The sequence below is a fragment of the Aedes aegypti genome, chromosome 3 (assembly GCF_002204515.2).
Source record: "Aedes aegypti strain LVP_AGWG chromosome 3, AaegL5.0 Primary Assembly, whole genome shotgun sequence".
Lineage (NCBI taxonomy): Eukaryota > Metazoa > Arthropoda > Insecta > Diptera > Culicidae > Aedes > Aedes aegypti.
Genome location: NC_035109.1, coordinates 240,397,720 through 240,421,623, shown reverse-complemented (window position 1 = coordinate 240,421,623; position 23,904 = coordinate 240,397,720). Strand labels below are relative to the sequence as shown.

The 23,904-nt window shown below is 38.1% G+C and overlaps 1 protein-coding gene across 16 annotated transcripts in view; it reads left to right on the top strand.

Moving 5' to 3' along the window:
* LOC5568396 (rab11 family-interacting protein 4B) overlaps window positions 1-23,904 on the top strand; it is a 362,368-nt gene that overhangs the window by 321,126 nt on the left and 17,338 nt on the right. For 14 of the 16 annotated variants that reach the window (XM_021849277.1, XM_021849276.1, XM_021849278.1 and 11 more), the window contains 4 exons: window positions 374-508; window positions 18,696-18,982; window positions 19,044-19,338; window positions 19,665-19,703. In XM_021849277.1, coding sequence (XP_021704969.1) covers window positions 374-508; window positions 18,696-18,982; window positions 19,044-19,338; window positions 19,665-19,703 — 756 coding nt within the window. The remainder of the gene's footprint in view (window positions 1-373; window positions 509-18,695; window positions 18,983-19,043; window positions 19,339-19,664; window positions 19,704-23,904) is intronic. The other 2 variants (XM_021849280.1, XM_021849273.1) reach the window with 1 other exon arrangement.

Below are 23,904 nucleotides of genomic sequence, written 5' to 3'. Positions count from 1 at the left end.
GCGCACTACCGTTTATATTGGATCGAGAAATTAACAATCATGCGCCTCATTTGCTTAGACGGATCGTATTGCCTCTCTCTACCCTATATTAGCATAATACACTCAATTCTAGGTGCTTCAGACATTGCCGAGATAAGTTCAAAAAATTTCATCTAAACTACGGGAAATTGTGCAACCCAGAAAAGAATAGCAGTCAACGTTGCACTCCGCGGGATGTGATTCATTTGCTTTCTCTGCTCTACGACCGAGTTTTACAGTATGTAGAAGAGTGGTTTGTTTTTTGATTGGCTTGTTTTCAGTGCCGGATTATGTAAATGATGATGATTATATGACCCAGCTCTAATCTTTATATGTTTCGCTTGTTTACTTGCAGCTAGAGATACTACAACGACAGGTGACGAACCTGGCGGACACACAGAACAATGCCGACGACCGCACCAGCAGGACGAAGGCAGAGTACGCCGTACTGCAAGCTCGTTATCACATGCTGGAGGAACAGCTAAGAGAGGTAAATTTTATTAGTAGGAAGATTACTCACATCTATTCTTTAACTTGCAGTACAATTTCCCTGTGCTACTAACATTAACAAAATCGATTAAGCCACCGCAGCCTTATTCATTAGGGGCCCAGATAGCCGATATCCATCATTTTAAAAGCTGGATACAAATCAAAATGGCAACTTTGGCTTAGGAAGCTCTCAGTTAAAAAATCATGTAAAAGGCCCCACAAATTTCTGGCCCGGGGACCCCACATTTGTAAGTCCGGTCCTGACAGAAACGGTAAATTTTCTTCGTACGGTACTGTCTTTTCTTTGGATTCGCTTTTCTTCGGTTTTCACTGCCCTGAACCGCTCTCTGTTCTGTTGGGTACCGGTACCAAGCAAACGGTTTCTGGCGATATTCTTAATGTCTGTCACTCTCTGGCACTCTGCATCGAACACGTCGTTTCGTCTTCGTCGAGGACCAGTGCCAATGCTATTTCAGCTATTAGAGACTAGAATAAATTTGTTAATTTTATTGCTGTAAACACCGCTTATGCAAAACCGTTATAATTTTTGAATCCACGAAAATTATCCAAATTATCACCTGTAGTAACACAAGCATTTATTATGATTAGTTCAGTCATAACAGTAATCAAGCCCTCTGAGGTTGATATTCTTCTTCATTCTGGCGTTACGTCCCAACTGAGACAAAGCCTGATTCTCAGATTAGTGTTCTTGAGCACTTCCACAGTTATTAACTGAGAGCTTTCTATGCCGATTAACCATTTTTGCATGTGCTTATCGTGTGGCAGGTACGAAGATACGGTCTTTTTTTTCTGTGATTGCTGAGTTTTTTTCTTATTCCACTTTGTGTTTATATCAATTATGCGCATGCTGTTCAAATCCTCACATGAACCTCTCAGCAAAAAATGATTGAGTTTGCATCACATCGAATCATAAATAGCCGTTTGAGTGAAAGTTCATGCCAGCAGACGTAGCAGACATTAGAAATAATTGATCTTCTGCTTAGATTTATCAGCATCTTTGGAAAAAACTGCTCCGCTGACTGAGGTTTTTAATAACAGTTTACTTTGAACACAATACTTTTCACTTTTTCAGCTATAAAAACGGTGGGCTGCATTTGACGTTTCGTGAGAGGGGAATCTGGGCTGCATATGACGTTGATATTTTTCCTCTTCGCGAGTCTCTCTCAGGTTTTTACTGGTCACTGTATTCAATTTTAACAAGATGATTTGTCTTGTTTGTTCAATAAATTAATATTACTTAGTGAAAACTACAGTTACATAGCATTTCAATAGGTAAAAATGTCGAATACTTGATAAAGATCATGAATTTTAAGTAAAGAAATTTCTATTTCATGCATACTCAAACACAGTCTTAACCCCTCTACCGGCAGCTTCGTATTTTCCCGTAATAAAAATATCGAAAACTCGATAACTTTTTTGTTTCTCGATATTTTTGTACCATTATTTCACAAGTTATCAATGGTCTCTAAAGCCTCGATTTCATTCAAAATGTCGCTAAAGTCACAGTTTTAGAGACTCCAGAGAAACCTTCAGAGATCATTACGCGTTCAAGTTCTTAATAATATTTTTCTCAGATTCTGAAGAATGCTTCATCAATTCTAGTAATTTTCCAGTGATTTCTTCTGGAATACTTCCAGGAATGCTACCAGCGATTTTTAAATGGATGTTTAGAAGAATATCTTCACATTTTTGTCCATAAACCCCTAGAGCACTACAATGCTTCTGCAGAAAAAAAAATTCCAGAGTTTAAAAATGTTTAAATTTTCACAGAGATTACCCTTAAACCAAATCCTAGAGATTATTTCAGGATTTTCTCCAGATGTTTTTTTTTTCACTGATTTCATCACTGATTTCTCCAGTTGACACTTCTAAAAGATTTCTCACAGATCCTACACAAACTCTGGCAGTTAAAAAATAACGTTTCGACATTTATCCACGAAATCCTGTTATAATTGCTACGCCTATTTTTTTCATTTATTCCAGGCATTTTCTTAGGGATTCTTTTTCAAAATTCATCCACTCTGCTCAAAAACTCCTTCAGGTATTGGTCGATGAAATCTATTTTAGAAATTTCCAAGAATTCCTCGATTAATTTGACCTGTGATCCCTTTTTGAATTCATCAAAAATATTATTGCTGTGGTTAAATCATTTCTCTAATATTTTTTTGAATAAAGTTTCCGCGTGGTTCCATACTGTTTATGATAATAACAGTTATTGCTCAGATAATTTATACATAGTTTTTTTCTCAGGTATTTTGTCCGAGTTTCTTCAAGGATACATGTAGGATATTATTCAGAAATGTTGTTGTTTTTTTTCTGTTATCTTAGGAAATCATCAAGAAAATTCTAGGCATGAGTTCATCAAACTTGAAGGAGTTCTTTCAGAGATACTTGTAGAAAGGCATACTTAGAACACTCACACAATTTTCATAAGTGGTAACTCTGTTTCTTTCGAAATTGCTAGCGGCTTTTTAACAATTTTCTCCAAAATAATCTGAAAAAAATCCTCAACATTTCCCTGGAGACATCTCTGGATGGATGACTGGAAAAATTCTTTGAAATCTTCCTTGGTTTATTTTACCAAAAATAGAATTGTAGGAATTCCTGAAGTAATTTGAAGTTTTGAAGATGCTCTTTACAGGAATAATGGATGAAGTCCTAAGAAAATCAATAGAACATTATTTTGGAGAACTTAAGAAAAACCGTTGAAAAATGTCTTAAAATACATTAATAAGATAATTTTGTAAAACAAATCAAGCCATTTGGTGCAGCCGATTTTGGATAATGAGCATTTATGTGTCTGGTACCACGCTGGATAAATAAAGATGTTTAAAACTTTAACAAAAAATCGTTTCGTAATTTTCAGATATCTCCTTGAATACTTAATCGATTTGTTTGATTTGTTTAGACTAGCTTTTTATCTTCTAGCTTTTTATAGCCCAAGTTTTATTTTTTTGATAACTCGATGTAAAACTGCTGCCAAAGACATTTTATATGGACAATGTCGATCCCCCAAGGTGCATCGGAATATCTTTAAAACCAGATCACCAATGACAGATATCGACATGGATTCCTAAATTAGAAGAGTTGTTTGAGAGCTTGTAAAAAAATGGTGCAAAAATATCAAAAAAAACAAAAAAGTTATCAAGATTTGAATATTTTTATTGCGGTAAAAAGTGAAGCTGCCGGTAGAGGGCCTAATGTGAAGAATCGCGTATCAAAAATTAATCAATCTGAACATGTTTTCATACAACTTTCATTAAATAAAACAATGGAAGTTGTGCAAATTTTCGAAATTTTGTCAGGAAATAAGATTATTTTAGACTTAGCAATCTGGCCACATTTCTTTGTTTCTGTTAGAAATACAATATCAATCAATTACAACACTGTCCATGTTTGCAAAGTCTACGTAAGCGCCAATATTAAGAAAATGCATTTTTTTCTTTGCTATACATACATAACCTAATAATACACTCATTGAACATGCGCACTTACTTGGTCGAAAAAATAGAATTATACGAGGAAAAGGGATTACCATGAGCACACCAACTTATCCGAACAAACATACTGTTTGTCTATAGTTTGCTCGGATAATTTAGCATATAAACCAGGTTGCTACGACAGTGACCAGGTCTTTACGTCAATTCATCCATACAGTCGTTCATCAAACTTACTGATTCGTCGCATAAAATGACGTATGCGTTTGCAGACGACAAAAGTACGAAGTTAATAAAAAATATCTTCCTCATTCGTCTTTTGGATATCAATTTTTAGTTAATACACAGAATATAAGTTGTTGAAAGGTGCAAGAATGCACCGGAAACACAAAAACGCATTTTCCCAATAATGATAGTGTTGGTGGTTACGTCGACTTTGTGAACATTGCACATTGGTCCACGGAACAAAATTGAGGTGAAGATGAAACGAAGCCAAACTTCAAATTTTCAAGAGCACGGATCTGGAGAACCAAACATCCGTTTAAGCTGAAAACCTAATCGATTAGTCACCACCAGCGACTGACCAGAATCGATTAAGTTTTCAGCTTAGATGGATGTTCGGATCTCCAGATCCGTGTCTTGAAAATTTGAAGTTTGGCTTCGTTTCATCTTCACCTTAAGTGGAAAAAAAAATAATATCTTGAAAAATATAAGAGATAGGGTTTTGGTGTCTTCTGAAGATTTGTTTGTCTCTCAAGGCGCGTTATACGCAAAAGTATCCTAAGCGCCAAATTTCATACCTTTCGGATTTCGCTCTCAAACTTTTTTATTTCAAAAGATAGCGCAACAAAATGTTCTACAATATTGAAGATTATAGAAAATATGGAAACTTTGTAGAACATTATTTTTTATATATCTGATAGTTTTAGAGATATATGTCACTTTAGAACTTTATGGGGAAAACTCGGTTTTTTCCTCAAAACTAACGAAAATATCAATTTTTCAGGCCTACTATGTTCTCAAGAGTTGTAGATATGAACAAAATACACATTTTCTCTGAAGACGTCATATCTCTAAAATTTTCATATTAAAATATACAAGCGTTTTTGTAGTTTTTTCATCCACTTTTCCAAGCGTAACGTTTCAAAATGGCGCAAGGGAAATCAAAAACTTTTTCCGCTACTTGAATAAGCATATCTAAAAGTATATTTTAAGAAACTTTGGTGATGGTGATTTTCGATTTTCTCAAATAAATGTGTTTTGAATTATCCTTTAATTTTACTTAGAAAACAGATTTTTTCAACTTCTTGAGATTCTAATTCAAATACAGTCGAACATTTTGTAATTTATTCATAAATAATGAATCATTCTTAGCATGAACTAGAAGTGTGTAGATGTTTATCATGCCTTTTTTTATTCATATCGGTAATAATTACAGAAACGTTCGTTCTTTGCCATAAAGTACCATAAATGGAAGGAAAAATCAACTTATATTCGTTGAGATATTTAAATAGATATCAATTGAAGCTTTCACTAGATAGGACAATGCAAATGCAATTGCGTTTTATGTTTTTTTATAAGTTTGTATAAGGTACCGTGGGGCAAGTGGGTAAAGGGATTCGCATATTCTAGAGACTTTAAATTGAAACAAATGAGGTGGTGTATATTTTTTAGCTTGACTCCCACCAAATATAAGCAGTATGCTGAAATTGATTTTTATGTGAAATTAAAGAAAAAAATACAGAAAAAGTTTTTGTTTATCGTTTTGAATAATAAATTCAAAAACTAACAGTTAAAGTCACGATTTCTATTACCTTTGGTCCGAGGTGAACCGGCCAATGGCCGAAAATCTCGTTAATAAAGGAAACAAAATCTATTACCTTTAACATTTATAAGGGCGTCCCAATAAACAATAACATAAGTAAGTCACTTGAATTTTATTCTTGTCACTTTGAATTGATCCAGAATTGTGATGTTATCGGCCTTAGCAGTCTAAGTAGTGCTACTTAGACTGCTAAGGCCGATAACATCATAATTCCGGATCAAATACGGTCGTTTTCTGTGAAGTTTAATTTATTACCGATACCAATGAAAATATGGCATGCTAAACATCTACACACTTCTTGTTCATGCTAAGAATGATTCATTAATTATGAATGTATTACAAAATGTTCGATTGTATTTGAATTATTTAGAATCTAAATAAGTTGAAAAAATCTGTTTTCTAAGTAAAATTAAAGGATAGTTCAAAACACATTTATTTGAGAAAATCGAAAATCACCATCACCAAAGTTTCTTAAAATATACTTTAAGATATGCTTATTCAAGTAGCGGAAAAAGTTAATGATTTTCCTTGCGCCTTTTTGAAATGTTACTCTTGGAAAAGTGGATGAAAAAACTACAAAAACGCTTATATCTTTTAATATGAAAATTTTAGAGGTATGACGTCTTCAGAGAAAATGTGTATTTTGCTCATATCTTAAACTCTTTAGAACATAGTAGGCCTGAAAAAATGATATTTTCGTTAATATTCTCTCTCTCTCTCTCTCTCTTAGACTGACTACACATATCAATGGTTGCTATTCCGTGATTGACCGAAGTCAGTGAAAATGCACAAAGAATCAACAAGAAGTTCGGCTGGGATAGGCCATAATCTTCTTCAGTGTGCATAATTCAGTGCCTCTATTTATACAGGGTCAATAACGGCGCCGGCCACGTCCTTGCAGTCAGGTGGGATTGGAGGAAGGAATGTTAGTGTGTAACCTTTGCTATATGGAGACCGTGTTTACCTCTGCATCTCCACAAAGGTTACTGGGAGGGATGTTTGTTAATGGGGAGGATCGTTGGGTCACAGGATTCACTTTGATAAGCGATTAGACCATGATAAATTATTTGACGCGAGCTAAGGATCGAACACTACCAACCTGCTTCGCGAACCGCGCCACTAATAGATCATGCCACGCGAGCGACGCGCGACACGATTGATCCTGCTCACATCACCCGCCCCCGCAGGAGCAAGTGACGCGAGCAAAGGATCAAACACTACTAACCTGCTTCGCGATCCGCGCCACTAATAAATCATGCCACGCGAGCGACGCGTGACACGATTGATCCTGCTCACATCACCCGCCCCCGCAGGAGCAAGTGACGCGAGCAAAGGATCAAACACTACTAACCTGCTTCGCGATCCGCGCCACTAATAAATCATGCCACGCGAGCGACGCGCGACACGATTGATCCTGCTCACATCACCCGCCCCCGCAGGAGCAAGTGACGCGAGCAAAGGATCAAACACTACTAACCTGCTTCGCGATCCGCGCCACTAATAGATCATGCCACGCGAGCGACGCGCGACACGATTGATCCTGCTCACATCACCCGCTCCCGCAGGAGCAAGTGACGCGAGCAAAGGATCAAACACTACTAACCTGCTTCGCGATCCGCGCCACTAATAGATCATGCCACGCGAGCGACGCGCGACACGATTGATCCTGCTCACATCACCCGCCCCCGCAGGAGCAAGTGACGCGAGCAAAGGATCAAACACTACTAACCTGCTTCGCGATCCGCGCCACTAATAAATCATGCCACGCGAGCGACGCGTGACACGATTGATCCTGCTCACATCACCCGCCCCCGCAGGAGCAAGTGACGCGAGCAAAGGATCAAACACTACTAACCTGCTTCGCGATCCGCGCCACTAATAAATCATGCCACGCGAGCGACGCGCGACACGATTGATCCTGCTCACATCACCCGCCCCCGCAGGAGCAAGTGACGCGAGCAAAGGATCAAACACTACTAACCTGCTTCGCGATCCGCGCCACTAATAGATCATGCCACGCGAGCGACGCGCGACACGATTGATCCTGCTCACATCACCCGCCCCCGCAGGAGCAAGTGACGCGAGCAAAGGATCAAACACTACTAACCTGCTTCGCGATCCGCGACACTAATAAATCATGCCACGCGAGCGACGCGTGACACGATTGATCCTGCTCACATCACCCGCCCCCGCAGGAGCAAGTGACGCGAGCAAAGGATCAAACACTACTAACCTGCTTCGCGAACCGCGCCACTAATAAATCATGCCACGCGAGCGACGCGCGACACGATTGATCCTGCTCACATCACCCGCCCCCGCAGGAGCAAGTGACGCGAGCAAAGGATCAAACACTACTCAAATGATATTTTCGTTAATATTGAGGAAAAATCGATTTTTCACCATAAAGTTCTAAAGTGACCTATATCTCTAAAACTATCAGATATTGAATAAAATGATGCTCTTCAAAGTTTCCATATTTTCTATAATCTTCAATATTGTAGAACACTTTATTGCTCTATCTTTTGAAACAAATAAGTTTGAGAGCGAATTTCTAAAGCATGAAATTTGGCATTTAGGACACTTTTGCGTATAACGCGCCTTGACTAGACAAAACATGTTCAGAAGACACCAAACCCTATCTCTTATATTTTTCAAGTTATTAATTAATTCCACTTAATTTCGATCCGTGGACCAACGTGCATTGGCAGAATAGAGCATTGTCATTACTTTTTGTAGATCTATCATTAGCATCGATAATTACGAAAATATTAGAACTGATTTATTTAACTTACGATTGTGTGTAAGTGGCTATAAAACTTGTAAACCTTTATTGGTCACATATGTCCATTGTCCATTGTACAATGTCTATGCTGGATCAGCTTCAGTAAAGATGTAATGCCAAGAAGAAGAATGACCAAATTGACCAAGTTTTTTTTAACAAGTTGGACGTAATTTTAATCACTCACTAAATTCAATAGACCACATAGCGATATCATTTTTAAATTATAAGTACATTGTTGTTATAATTCTCTATTCATACATTCACTTATTGTTTTGTGCTTTCCCGGTTTCCATTTTATGATACACTTTTATAACCATCGTACGGCAGGCCATAAACAAACAATCATCTAATCTTTCAATTGGCAAAACCAGCCTCCCGAGAAAATGTTCATCCAACAGCATCTTGATTGGTTAATGGGCACACGCGCTCCGGGCAGATGGTCTCACGTAGTGACCGCCGGGTGGAACCCCATAGAAAGTGAAAGATAGCGTTAGTTAGCACCAACACCTCTGGTTTCGTTCGAGGCGCGCTTTACTGGTGGTCAATGCAGCGCCACTAAAGGTTGAATAAGGCCGCCACCATTCATTACACAATAGTCACTCTGTTGTATTAGCAGATATAATCGGTAACATGTTGGCAGCTGGTTCCTCCAGGGAATCCGATTCCATAATGCCTATACAACTGTCGGCCGATATGGGGCGAAATGTTTGCCAAGAGTTAAGATTATGACTTCGGGGTGTAACATACCTTGGATATCCATTTCATTGAAAATTTATCATCTTTTAAGGTAAAACAGCTTGGAATCCAAACTTGTGTATTAGACCAAAACTTTGAAGGCACTTATCTCACGGAAGGAGCAACAAATAACAGTGAATTTTTTACTTGAGCTTTGTGCACTAGCGAAAAATTTTAAATGAAACCGTTGGTACATTTTTCTTAAGCTCAAATCGTGAGTAAGTGCAGAAGTCGGCCATCTTTGGATCTCGATATTTTTCACCTTAAGCTTTACCATGCACACAGTGCAGCCACCGCAAAGCGAAAAAGAATACCGCTTCAGCTAATGGCTACACCGACAGTAGCACTAATCGAAAACAAATAATTTAAAGATTTAATTACATCGCCCATTTGTTGCAACTTAAGGCAACATAGGTTCCTCTCTGGGCTGCTATTCATTGGCAATGGCAACGACGTATGAGTAGTTAATCAGCGCTTTTGTAGGTGTTGCATATTCATGACGGAGAAAATAGGAAACGGCGCACAAGCGGCGATCGCCATAAACTGCACCCGATGGCGATGAGCAGGACGTATCGACGTCGGATGGTAACGAATTTTTATCAGAAAAAGGCGTCTCATGCGGAAAACAAGACAGTTCGATGACTTGTTTTTCCGGCCAGTAAGTAGCAAGCAGTTGGTGTGCAGTGTTCCTCTGCATGCAATGCGGCGTTTAATGTCATCATCGTAATGGGTGGAAAAAATGATGGTGTGATTGTCAGTAAGCACCCATATGTCTAAATTGCGTGACGATAATAATGTATTTACCATGGATTGATTGGTCATCATTGGACGGTTGGTGGTGCACGTGCCATGGAAAACACGCTTGAAAAGCATAATCCTTACTAAATTTTTGACAGAACCTAGAGTACCTAAACATAAGGGTGACGCATTTTTATATAAAAAAATAAACCGTAAATATCTTATGTTACACACTCCTCAAATTTATGCATTTAGACTCCCAGAAGCTACTTTGAAAGTTTTAACGAAATCAAATATGTTTAAGGGGGTGCTCAACAAACTTGAAGTTTGTATGGATAAAATCAATCACGGTTTCCAATTACATTTTCGGCTATTGGTGGTGCTATAGTTGATCATAACATTATTATCTTCAATTTAGTGGCTTTTCGTTTTTTTTAATAGGGAAAATTATATGCTAGTTGCCTTGAACTGAAAGCATCAACGAAAAACAAAACTTTAGATAACCACGTTTGAAAATGAGTTGATGGAATTTTAAACTCGAAGAATTTCAAATGAAGATGAATCGAAGCCACATCTCTTTTAAAGAGCAGAAATCTAGTTAAATCTGCTTTTGAAGACCAGTGATTTTCAGATAGTGCTTCCCGGAGCACTTGTTTCAATTTTTTGCTTGAAAATAGATTTTAAACTTCGGGCTGTCGCGCTGTTGTACTTTGTACAACAGCTGTGATTTATATGCTATCATTTTGTAACAAAGATATCTATCGACATCAAACCCAAATGTATTGCTCAAGAATCTTCTTAAGAACAATACAACCGTTTTTGTTAACAGTATGGCCCTGCATAATGCGGTAAAATCAACAAATGTTCATAGAAGTCGCATAATAATAAACGCACTATATACGGTTCATGTAGACTAGGTACAACTTGAAATCGATATATCTCAGAATCCAAATAACTTATAAACATGGGGTCTTCGGTAAAGTTGTTGGTGGTACTAATGTGCATGAAACTTTTACTTTTGTTTTACAGATAACTCAGAAGCCCATCCATTAAGAAAGATGGCGTTTTCGACAAAGTTGTTCAGTAACTCAAGGGCTATCATTGTTTTATCTTTCTAAGTGATCGGGCTGCTGAGATATTTTCAAAATAAAAGCTAAGTGCACACTAACGCCTGGTGGAAAAATCTTGAATCTTTTAGCTTGGATAATGATAGCCCTTGGCTTAATGAACAAATTTTTTAAGTGGTGAGGCTCCTGAGTTATCTGAAAAATAAAAATTTCATGCACAAGGATAGTCCTTGAGATACTGAACAGCTTTGCCGAAGACGCCAACTTTCTAGGTGTTCAGGTTGCTTAGAAATCCGCGAAAGAGTTTCATGCGCACTACTTAGCGCCGCCTCGTGACGAAATTCCAACTTTTTTGCTTCAAATAAAGATAGATTTAGAGTCACAGAACAACTTTGCCAAAAACGGCATCCTTCTTAGTTGCCAGGATCCAAAGATATCCACAAAACAAAAGTTTTATGCTCACTAGCGCCGCCTGGTAGCGAAATCTCGAATTTCTTTGCTCAAATAATGACAGGCCTTGAGCTACTGAGCAACTTTGCCGGAGTTCTTCGGAGAGATCTTTCTAAGTGGTCAGGCTCCTGAGACTTTCATGCACACTAGGCAGAATTCCGAAACTGAACAATCACCCCATGTCAGCTCTTGATCTCCTAAAAAAGTTTGTCGAAGACGGTTTTTCTATATTTAATTTTGATCGCGAGGTATTTAATGTGGAACATGAAAAACCAAGGGTGTTGAACAAAGTACAACGCGTTACAAAAATTCGCGCGACAACCGAAAGGTTAAATTTTGTAAAAAAAAAACTAAACTAAAGTGATGGGAGGCTTCAATTTAACCTTATGATATTATGGTTGATGTTTAGACAGCCAAAAGCATGACACAGGTTAAAAACGACCAAATTTTTAATTTAAATGAATGTTTGACTATAGTTATTGAGTCAGGTAATCAATCGATATGCCTGTATCGGCTTTCCTTTATGAGAGCACGCGGTTACCTTTAATCGATTTCTTCTGAGCAATTATATTTCGAACATTTGAGGCTCTCCTGTGCATAATTTCCCATTAGCGTTAAACCCTCTAATACCCAAACCCTCCTTTAGACGGATTTTACTCCTTTACCCTGGGGATTTTTTTTTGTATTTTTCATAGCTTTCGAATCAAAATGATTTTTCTATCAAATAGGTTGGACCTTAACACGCATAACAGCAAAGCTTTGTATGACTCTAGAAAGATTTTTGTATTTTTGATAAATATTTGAAAATACGAATTATGTTGTAAACTATAAATGCTTGATTCTAATTTAGAGTATAACAAAAAAATATGTACATTTTCACGGTGTGTTTCGTAGAACAAGTTTATTACAAAAAAATAGGTAAGTCTGAAACTTCTCCACAATAAAGTCTAGGTTTCTCGCGTTCATTTGCTGCTAAAACCAAAATAATCGGTCGGGGGCTCCAGAGTATTTTTTTTTTTTATTTCGAGAGACTTGCACATATGTTTGAATTTGCCTATTTATGTGTTTATGTACATTGGGGCGGTTCAAAATTTAAAAAATGTTTGAGAATTCAATCTCACATATGTTCCTTACTATCCTTACTATAAAAATAGTTTTCTGTGAAATTCGCAGCTTTCTAGGTGGTTTAAAGACAATGTAGGTTTATATGGAAATTACTATGAAGAAATTTTGAGGTATGTTCCAAACACGCTTGTACTTTAATGTAAGTACAAACTTATAATCCCATTGTAAAAGCTCATTCTTGAAACCATAATAAAGAAATATGCTGAAGAGGGAAATTCAATTCGACAGATAGCAGAAGAGATATTCATGAGTTTGTTTGCTATTATTTAGCTTAACCCCTCTACCGGCAGCTTCATTTTTTCAGCACAAAAATATATTTGAATCGCGATAACTTTTTTGTTTCTCTATATTTTTCCACCATTTTTTTCACAACTTCTCAAAAAACTCTTCTACTTTTGGAATCTATGTCGGTATTAACCATTGGTCAACTTGTTTTAAAAATATTTCGGTGTTCCTTGGGGGACCGACACATCCCATATAAAATTTCAATATGATGTTTTAAGAAGTTTTCAAGATCTCGTTACGGCTAGAGTGGTACCAAAAACATAAAAGCTCATTGCTCAAAAACAGTTACACCGATTTGTTTAATTTCTTCACAATAGACTTTCATCAAAGTTTAGTTTTGAAAAGCGAATAACCGAATATGAGAAAAAATCTGTAGCCAGAGATAATTACGAGAGTTATGGCTATGCGTCGGTCCCCCAAGGAATTTTGGAATATCTCCGAATATAGATGACCAATGCTCAAAACCGATACAGATTCTGAAAATAAGAGAGCTTTTGAGAAGTTGTGGAATGTTTTTTTCAAAAATATTGAGAAACAAAAAAGTTATCGCGATTTGAATATTTTGAAAAAATGAAGCTGGCGGTAGAGGGGTTAATATGGGGTTATAGTACTGCAAACAAGTACAAAAATCCCAAACCCATTTTAGCCTCATGATGTTAGTTTCTGATCTTTTCATAAGCACTGTGCCATAAAGAAAGTAACATAAAAAAATATAAGATTTGAAACTTCTCAAATACCATCTAAATTAGCGTATTTTTCAGCACCATGGGGCAAGTATATTACATGCCTTATAACAAGGTTTATCACATGTGAAGCCCTCTACTAGTTAATTCGAATAACTGAAATTGTGTTGTTTGAAAGGCGGATAAGTCACTTTTGTAACGAGTAAAAAGAGAAATCTCGCATAATTTTTGATCTCGTCCTAAAAGCCATAGCTTGTTATTTACACTTTATTTCACAATGCTACGACGAAGAGAAGATCCTCCTCTGTCTCCCAGCGGTGACAGTTTTTATTTTGGTCCGTTTATCTGCTTAATAACAACGAGCTACACACTCGGTTATCAATGGTTTTAAGGGTGAATATACATAGAAGCCAAACCTCGAATTTTCAAAAGCACAAGTCTAGAGAAGCAGACAACCGGTAACTCACTGGTCACTCGCTGGTGGTGACTAATCAATAAAATGTTCAACGCAAAAGGTTGTCAGGTTCTCAAGATAAAAATCTACAAACAAGCTCTTGAAAATTCGAGGTTTGATATCGATGCATCTTCACCTATTAAAAATATTTCCTAATAACTTCTTACATCATTATGACCATTTTAAGTACGATTTTCAAGGATTTTCGTGGACAATAACTAAAATGACGTTTGAGACAGTTTTGCAATTATGCGTATATCATATGTCATATATGCTTATTACAGCTCTTTTGAGCAAGAACAACTTTACCTTCTAAGCCAAGGTGTTCAAATGGTTTGATCTTGCAGTTTGTCTCGTATCTATGTTCAACGCAATGTGTGTCGGTAAAAAACACATATCTATGAATACTTCACACAAAATAAAAAAAAATGTTCTGGACCCCCCGACCGATTATTTTGATTTTGGTCGCAAATGAAAGAGCAAAGTCTAATTGTTTTTAGTTCGAAATTTCAGACTTACCTATTTTTTTGTAATAAAGTTACTCCACAAAGACACCGTGATTTTAGATTTGAAGAAATCTGATGGTAAAATTTTAACCCCAAAAACTTTTTTTCGTTTGCTACACGCAAAATAAAATATACTTTAGAGAAAAAATTTGAAAATCATATAGGGACAAGGATGGAAAAAAATCACCTCTAGCGACTAACAACATAGCATTTGAATGGCCTAAGAGGGCCGTCGCTCTTGCAAAAGCATGATTTGAACTGCTCACTACGCGCGCATGGTAAGGATATATGGAGCATTCGATGCACTGTTTGTCGCGGGAAAAACCGTTTGTCGGATGTTGTAATATGTTGCGATTAACAAGAATCAGAGCGCGTTCACGGCCTAATTTTTCGCACAAACCATGCCCGATTGACTTTCAGATCAGAAACGACATACCAGAAGGCAGATCGCGGAATAAAAGTTCAAAAATCCTCTAAAACTTATGACTTTGTTTTGCGAACAATTGATCGTTAGCACACATGCCGAGCGATTCATTTTTCGCTGAGCGAAGTTTGTTGTTAGGGCTTGACGACTAATGGTTTATCGTTGTTGCTATGCTCGCACGATAAAGAACAACCGCGATGCATCATTTATTTTGTCATGATCACTAGATTTCCATCCTTGTATAGGGAGCCTAATCCTATTCCTGGCACTTCGGAAATGGGACTTTTTGAAAGCTACTGAGCTCATATTTGGCCACAATATGTGTCGTATTGAAGCGCTTCTTATTGCAAAGTTCAGACAATGTGACCTGGAGAAACCTCCCATGTAGAGTTTCCAATCCCGGGAACATTTCCCGGGAAATGAGATTTTCCGGGATTCCCGTTTCCCGGGCAATTATTTTCTGTTTCCCTGGACTCCCGTATATCCCGGGATTCTCGTAGTTCCCGAGAAGCGCTATTTTAATACAGAATTGACCATCTATATTCAAATAAAAACCATCGCACAATTTACTTTTCATATCGTACTAAACAATGCCCTCACCAGATCACTAATTATATGTTGATGTTTATTGGTTGTTTTTCGTAATCAAATAGTTTTTGGAAAATAAGTAAATTTTTGGCGATATGTTTTTTCAAGAAAGTTTATCTACATTAATAGTATTTTTATGTCACGAAATGCCTCAGAACAGGTCAACGGATCGACGATATTTTTTCACTGTTAAAAAGATGCGACGTGTTTGTGAGTTAAAATTTTGGTGGAAATCGATCATAAAAAGGGAACAAATCGGGATAAATTCACTGACATTTTGTAGGTGATTTTTGCATTTTTGCATAGTCATTACGCAGCTTCCCGGGAATCACCGGGAAAATTGGAAACTTTACTCCCATGCATGCCAAAGTAAATTTTGGAAGTGCCCAAGTAGCTAGCGATGGGCGATTTTAAATCGATGTTGTGAACATCGATTTTTTCATTCCGATAAATCGATTTCTTGAATCAAAATCGAGTGAATCTATTTTCCTCATACGATTTTTTGTTTCGATTCAAAAGGATGAATCTTTAATGAGTTGATAAACAATGAACCTTGCTTTGAATCAGCCTTAAAGTGTTTAATGCATATTTTTTTAATTTCAAACGTTTTTTAATTGAAGGAATTTAATTATCAAATGCAATTATTTCAAGAACTTTTTTATAATATTTTATATTACGGTAGTTAAGAAAATTTTCCCGTTTGCAGTAGCCGCAGAGTTCTTTCGCAGCTGTCAAAGTTCTACCGCAGCCTTCGAAATCGTTTAATCATTGAAGCAAATAATTGAATCATGATATGTTTGAAAGAGAAAACGCTATGTAAAATAGCAACAAACAGCAATCAACAAGGCGGTATCCAAGGTATCATTAAAGGCTACTGATGATTACCAGTGCAAATCAGTGATGTGACATTTGCGGTAGGTTTTCGTTGAACCGTAAGACGGAAAGTCTTCCCTAAAATTGCAATATGAGCTTGTAATTGAATCGATTCAAAAACATCGATTCGATTAAATCGGTGAACATATCGAATTTGAATCGATTCAGTAACATCGATGTTCTGGTCATGTAGCTCTGCACCCCATCTGAAAGTATTGTAAAAACTCACATTTTATTATTGTCAAATATATTTAACCAGAAAAAATGAAAAAGGGATGATTCAAAAATAAAAATTAGAAAAATCAAAAACCATAATTCATGATTTTTCGAATAAAAATAAAACATCGTCCAGAACATGTTTAAAACGATTTTAAATAGCGAAAAATAACATTGAAGTCATAAATAAAAAGACAACTAGGTTCTGGTTCCACATCCGTTTGAAGATCCGAATTGAGTCGAACTCGGATCTTCCAACGGATAGAGTCAGGAGCTAGTTGACTGTGAGGGTCGTGGGGTCGTCTTGTGAGCGTATGAGCCTATGTATGCTATGAAACGTTTGACTTTTACTGTGCGCCCTGTTTTCAAGTTGCCCGTGAGAGAGAGCGAGACAGCACCAACACACGGCGCACAGTAAAAGTCATGAGAACAAAAGAATTTATGGCACATACAGAGGCTCATAGTTTGTTTGTTCACTCTCGAAAACGCCGGCAGGTTTATGTGGTGGTTCGTGCAGGCAATGGGGCTCTGCACAAAAGTCATTCTCTCTCTTTTGCTCTACCATGAAATAAGTAAACAACAAGGCCAGTAAACGTCAAAATCCCATACATAATCAAAACAGTGCAGAGCCCCATTCAGCACAAACTAATAAGTTCGATTTGGGGGAATATTCTATTCAGCGTTCTTACCTGGTCGGTCACTGAAAATGGAATCGGCAGCGGAAGTATGAAAATATATGACAGTCATTCCACAGCCTACCTGATTGAGGGAAACTGAGCTGTTGCTACGCATGGAAGTTCATGTAGATTTCGTTGAAATATGTTTATGCTCCATCTATAATGGCATTTTTCGTAATTGAAAAAAATGTTGTATGCAGCTCGTTGCAAAACTCGATTTTTTCAACACTCGTCATATTTATCCATAAATGTACAACTCGTGCTGAAAAAAATCATCATTTTGCAACTTGTTGGATAAATAACTTTTTTGCAATTTCTCATCGTAATAGGTTGTTTTTCATCGCGCCAACCTGCCATGAAACGGCTTACTTTTCTACACTGAAGTATGCATGATTTTTGTTCAAGTTCATATTTTTTGCTTATCAACAGAAGCAAAATGAGTACCGTTTTGATTCATATTACGGACACTTAAGGCTTCAGGGAAGTGTTACTCATCAAAAAGCATATAAAAAAGATCAGCTTGTATGATTTCTCCGCGTTATCGAGCCTTGAAAACCCTTAGCTTTCGAATGGTGGGTGAAGATTTTGATTCCGCAACATGAATAATTTTAAATAAATGAAAATGTGTGGACTTCCCATGATTTTTATTCCGGACGCTTCCTTACTTTTGCCTTGATTTCCGGACACTTTGATTCTAATTCCGGACAGTTTATGAAAATCATAAATAGAGAAGTCAAATAATCGATTGAAATCGTCAAACCTCTAAACAGGCGTCTAAGGCAGTTGAGCATTGTAACTTTTCATGGATATTTATGAAAAATGCTTATTAAAACAAGCTTCGAAAGTGCGAACTTTTGAACGGCAAAAATTGAAACATTTCGTGTGAAATGTTTCCCATACAAAGAAGAGTGTCCGGAATTAAAAGCTGTCCGTAATATGAATCAAAACGGTACTCTGTGCATTGGTGTTTAATGAATATGACATGCAGAAATGTACTGGAAAATTATAAAGATTTATATGTGATGGCAAGCCTCAAACTTTGAGCGTTATATTCTCATGCCTACTTTTTCCATATGGGACAGTTATGCCTTTATGGGCAGTGAAGGACCTCGTGGTGGTGGGACCCCGATCTGACTAGACTCGGGGAAAAATGTAGAAGGTGTTCAACTGAATCAGAGTAATGCAAGTCGGCTGACAAAAAAGTTCTTACTCTTTTCTATTTTCCTTCCATGTCATATCGGCTTTTAAGAAATTAATGAACAATGAACAATTAACATTTGCTCGTCTATATTCTCCTTCCAGACGGAATTGCGGGCGGAGGAACGCCTAGCCGAAGAGCAGAAACGACACCGGGAATTATTGGCCCGGGTCGAACGGGAAGCCAAACTACAGAACGAAAACTGCCAGATTCGGATACGGACGATCGAAGTAGAAGCGAACCAGCTGCGCGAGGAGATCTCCCGATTACGGTTACAGTGCGACAAACAAGCCGCCGATTTACACGCCACCGAGGATAAGCTGGAAAAGACGCGTGACAATCTGATGATCGCCCAACAGGAGCTGGCTGAAGCGAAAGCCAATGAAAAGAAGTATCTGTCGTGGGAATTCTAAGCTTTCAGAACTTTCACTAACTGAAATTATTACTTTTAGACACAAAGCGGACAAACAGGCAGCGGAAGATCTGATGGTCGAACTGGGCAAGGAATGCGAGCGTCTTCGTACGGAACGCGGTCCCGCCCTGCCGACGACATCACCTGAATCCCTGCGATTGGAAGAGCTACACCAGGAAATGGAGGAACTGCGACAGAAATCGAAACAACTGGAAGAAGCCAACGAGGAACTGCAAGCAATGGTACTGACGAAAGGCGTCGAAGAAGGTCGGAATTTGCTCAACGGTACATCCAACAGTCTAGCACAGGAACTGGAAGCCATGAGTCAAAATCAAGTGAGTATCATATTCGGTGAATTTAATTACCAATAGACTTCGGCTGGTAGAAACAAGCAATGGCACAATTGCTTGGTTGTCACTGTGCGCCAAAAACACGCTTCAAAAGTGATATCTAGTGGTATCTTTTAAATTGATAGACTTAGCAATAGAGCCTAGTTAAACAATCACAAGTCACAATCGAGTACACCTTAATTGTTGGGGTTTCTAATTATGTTTGTCCTGTTTCCACTTTTCCTTTCACTCACCATCCCGTTTTCCTTCATTTGTCACGCTCTAAACACCCCAAGTATCATTTTTGTTATACGTTTTCTTCTTTTCCACAGGAAACCGTTGATTCGTCGACATTAGCGTCATTAACACAGGTTAGTTATGGCGTGTCAATACGACTGATAGCCATAGATATATGCTGTCGTACTAGCGTTGAACCGAACTATCGACTGGCTTTATTTCATTTTATGTCTTAGTGAGAATTTTAGAACGACTTGATTTCTTTTGGTGATGGAATATTTGTGTGCTCACTTTCTAACATTGTGTATGTTGCTTTTACTAATCTGTGATAGAAGATTTTATTATTAGTTTTGACTCTGTATTGTATTTCATCGTAATTTGTTAACAGTAATTTTAATACACGAGGTTATAACGAATCGTTATGCATACTGAAAAATAATACAAGGACATTTCGACGAATAGTTTTACGAGACAAATTCTCGAACAATCGGTGTGACCCTATTTAATGTCCGTTATATGCCAATAAATTAGCTGTTTTGACGATACAGTGATACCTCCATGAGTCGATGTTCCATGACTCGATATCGACTCATGGAACCATACTAGACACCATATTTCATGGTTACTATGATGGTCCCTTGGAACTGCTTTCCAAAGGATTTCTGTTCCATGACTCGATATTTCCATGAGTCGATGGTCCCTTCAATATCGACTCATGGAGGTTTCACTGTAATTGTTGCGTTGAAAAGATAGTCTTAGTATCGAGTTATACTGCTACCTTTCGAAACCTTCTTTCACACTTGAGGTGCAGATGTATTAACCCGTACGGGACTAACAGAAAGTAAAAATACTAAAACCCTCACCGCTCAGCGAATACTTAACGGATTCCAATGAGTTTTTGTCAGTATACTGGTATACACATCTAGTGTACTGGTGTACTGGTACACATTCTAGAAGTGGCCAGAGGAACTCGGGAATATTCCTGTGGGGAATATTCCGGTGGTTCTGATATTCAACATTAAAAATTACGAGTTTTGCACCTTTTAGAATGTACCGTGTGTGACCTCTGGGACTTAATGTCCCATGAACCGGCTTCAGATTTGTTGGATACTAAACCGTTTCAATTTTGGTAGAAAAAAGGTAGAGATCAGAAATAATAGTTCACTTAAATACGTTCTCATTAGCTTGGTACAGATATTAAGATATAAATTGGCCACGTAAATTTGCAATATTGAAAGTAAATGTTGCAATACTCGATTGCAATACTCCAAACTTTCCGCTCTCGCGATTTGAGCGAACTAGCGAACAGTAGATTAAAGTAGGGCACAAGATCGAGTGGAGTAAAAGTTTATTTTTAAGATTAATCTTGAGTAATCGAAAAATAGCTATCAATTGCTAGGAATGCTTACAAGGATGAGGTTTTTCAGGGAATGCGGGGATTACGCACCAACGACGACCCGCTAAAACCAGCCCATGCACTGTAGGGGAAGTGGTGGAAAAATGAACAGGGGTGGAAAAATGAACAGGGGTGGTAAAATGAACACCGTGACTTTTACCGAAAAAAAAAAACAAATTTGATTGAATTTTTATCACGCACGGACGATTTAGAGCATAAATCGAAGTGTTCGGGTTGATACGGAGGTAAATTAAAGTGAAAATATCAATGAACACTAAGATTTTAGAAAACCAGGTTTAAAAATTAGAACTGACGTCACTTTCAGCTCGGGAGTCTTGAAGTTTTTCAGTGAGGTGAATATCGTTATGCTATGATGTCAAATCTGATACTATTAGATTTCTTTTTGAATGGGTTACAATCATTAATGGATGTTTCCCCATGGTTTCTTCCATACCAATCTGACACATTTTGTATTAGCCGATGCGTCCATCTGCCCTTAGTGGAGTTATCCCATTCCTGCTGCCAGCTTCTGAGCGTTTCCACTTTACACGTATCGCGGACTCCTCTGGTACCCCTTTGGTTGAAGCATTGAACATCTTCCTTGATGGTTGTGAGCCTGATGGGCGTCATCCCGGCTATGATGCACACGGCCTCTTTAGATACCGTCCGGTATGCACTTGCTATTCTTAAGCACATGATCTTGTACGTGCTTTACAACCGCTTTAGGTTTCCGCTCGTTCTAAACGCTTTTGACCAGATTGGTCCTCCATACCTTAGTATGGATAGCGCCACGCTTGCAAGTAGCTTGCGTTTACTGGCAATTACAGCAGAGCTGTTAGACATCATCCTCGAAAGCGCCGCTATAGCCGTAGATGCCCTTGTACAGGCATATTCAACGTGGCTAGCGAAGCTGAGCTTGTCACCCAAGATGCCTAAGGGATCTATGGTGCAATCACCTACCGAGAAAAGCGCCCGTTGCTCGGACTTGCGATTGTTGACCACCTCAGTCTTGTAACGGGCAAGTCCTAATTTCCTAGACTACATTCATTCCTCAACTATGGAAATAGAGTGCGCTGCTGTTAACTCTACTTCCTCCATCGATTCACCATAGATCACTAGGGTGATATCGTCGGCGCAGCCAACAATCTTAACACCCGTCGGAAGGGGCAGCCTCAGTACGTCATCGTACATCGCATTCGGGGCATTTTCGGGGCTGTTTGGGCACGTCAGGAGTTAATCATCAATGTTAGCTTCCTTTTCCCGATCAGCCTAGATAGCCGTGTAGTGTCGGTAGCGGTTGTTTCAATTGGCTAAGAATTAATACTACGGACTGCCTGTTCCGGTGGTAAAAATCCACCTAACAGGTGACCCCTAATTCATGCGGCTTACCGTGCCTAAGAATGAATGATTAGGGGGGTCTAAATAAAACCTAACCGCAAACGGAGCCTGTGGAGCACCTGGGCGCCCTCTACAGTATTATGCCCTTCCTGTGCTACCCGGAGCAATGGTGTAGGTGACCTTGTGTTTCTCCGAGATAATCAGCTGCCCTTCTTCAGTCTCAAGCCTGAGGCTAAATAAGGGTGGGATTATTAATACGTTGTAATTTAGTTTAAATTTTCACCTCTATGGTTTCGCGTTATGCGTTTTACACAGTGTAGTCTGTGCTTTTCGCCTTTGGCGACTTTTAAGAGATACCGATCTGGTTTTTTCGCTGCTGGTCTTTTTCGTTCTGAGATTGCGAAAAGCTTAATCCTGCATAGTTCGGGTAGTGGCTACGGTTAGGATAGCTTAGTTAGACCAATCTTCAGCATAAAATATCAGCAACGATCAATCTATGTAGACTCATGCAAATGGTACAGTTCAAATGGCGCAAAACCTATACTTTTGTGTACTTTTATCTAGGTAACCTTGTGGACCCAGTTTTTGTTACTTTCATAAACATGAAATGGCAAACTCGCGTGCTATACCTCGTGCATGCCTCCTCGTAAATAGAGCTATCGTTGCTACACTCAATTCTGAGTTAACAACCAGAGATGTATGTGCTGTCACAATTGATATTTCTGTTGGTGACCTCAATAGGAAATACGTCTTTCGATGTGTGGTGTATTTACCACATGATGAACCATCCCTAATGGATGATTTCAAACGAGGCTTTCTGCTGATTTGTGGGTAGTGATGCTGCTACTCATCACATCATCTGGATCAGCTCAGATATCAATTTGAGAAGCTCCAGTCTGATGGAATGCTTAAGTTGTTCAAATCTTGGATTACTTATTTTAGGGAATCGCCCAACCTTCATGGTATCTGCTAGAGAAGAAGTGTTAGACATAATGTTCTGCTTGAACAGAATCAGTCACGAGTTGACGAATTGGCATGTATCAGATGATGAATAATTATCTGATCATCGCTATATCTCTATATGAACATATATTCCACAAACTGGGAATTGGTTGTGACCAAATTCTATGAATTCTCTCCGTCCATTGGAAATCCTAGTGATTTGAATGTTTCCACTTCCGGTGAATTGGGACACAATTGTCCTTGCTTCGAGTGAATTCCACAATTGCTTGTCACTTTGTTCCTCACAACTCCCTTCGAGGGACGAGTTGTCGTCTGGCTATTTGTAAAGGAATATGACACATTCCACGCACATCTACGCCAGGATATCAAAAATTCAAACTCTGAAATATTTCCAAAGCTATGCAGAACATGAAAGACAATATGTTGAATTGTATAAAAAATATAAATTTGATTGAAAATACAGTGAAAAACATACCTGAAAAGTTATATAAAGTTTATATAATTTATTGGTGAGAAATTGAGACATAATACAACTTTTTCATAATAGCCCTGTATCATAGTTTATCAAGTGTAATATGATTGTCTTATCCGTTAACTAGAAGGGTATTAGATGACATTGTTATGTGCGGGTTTAATTT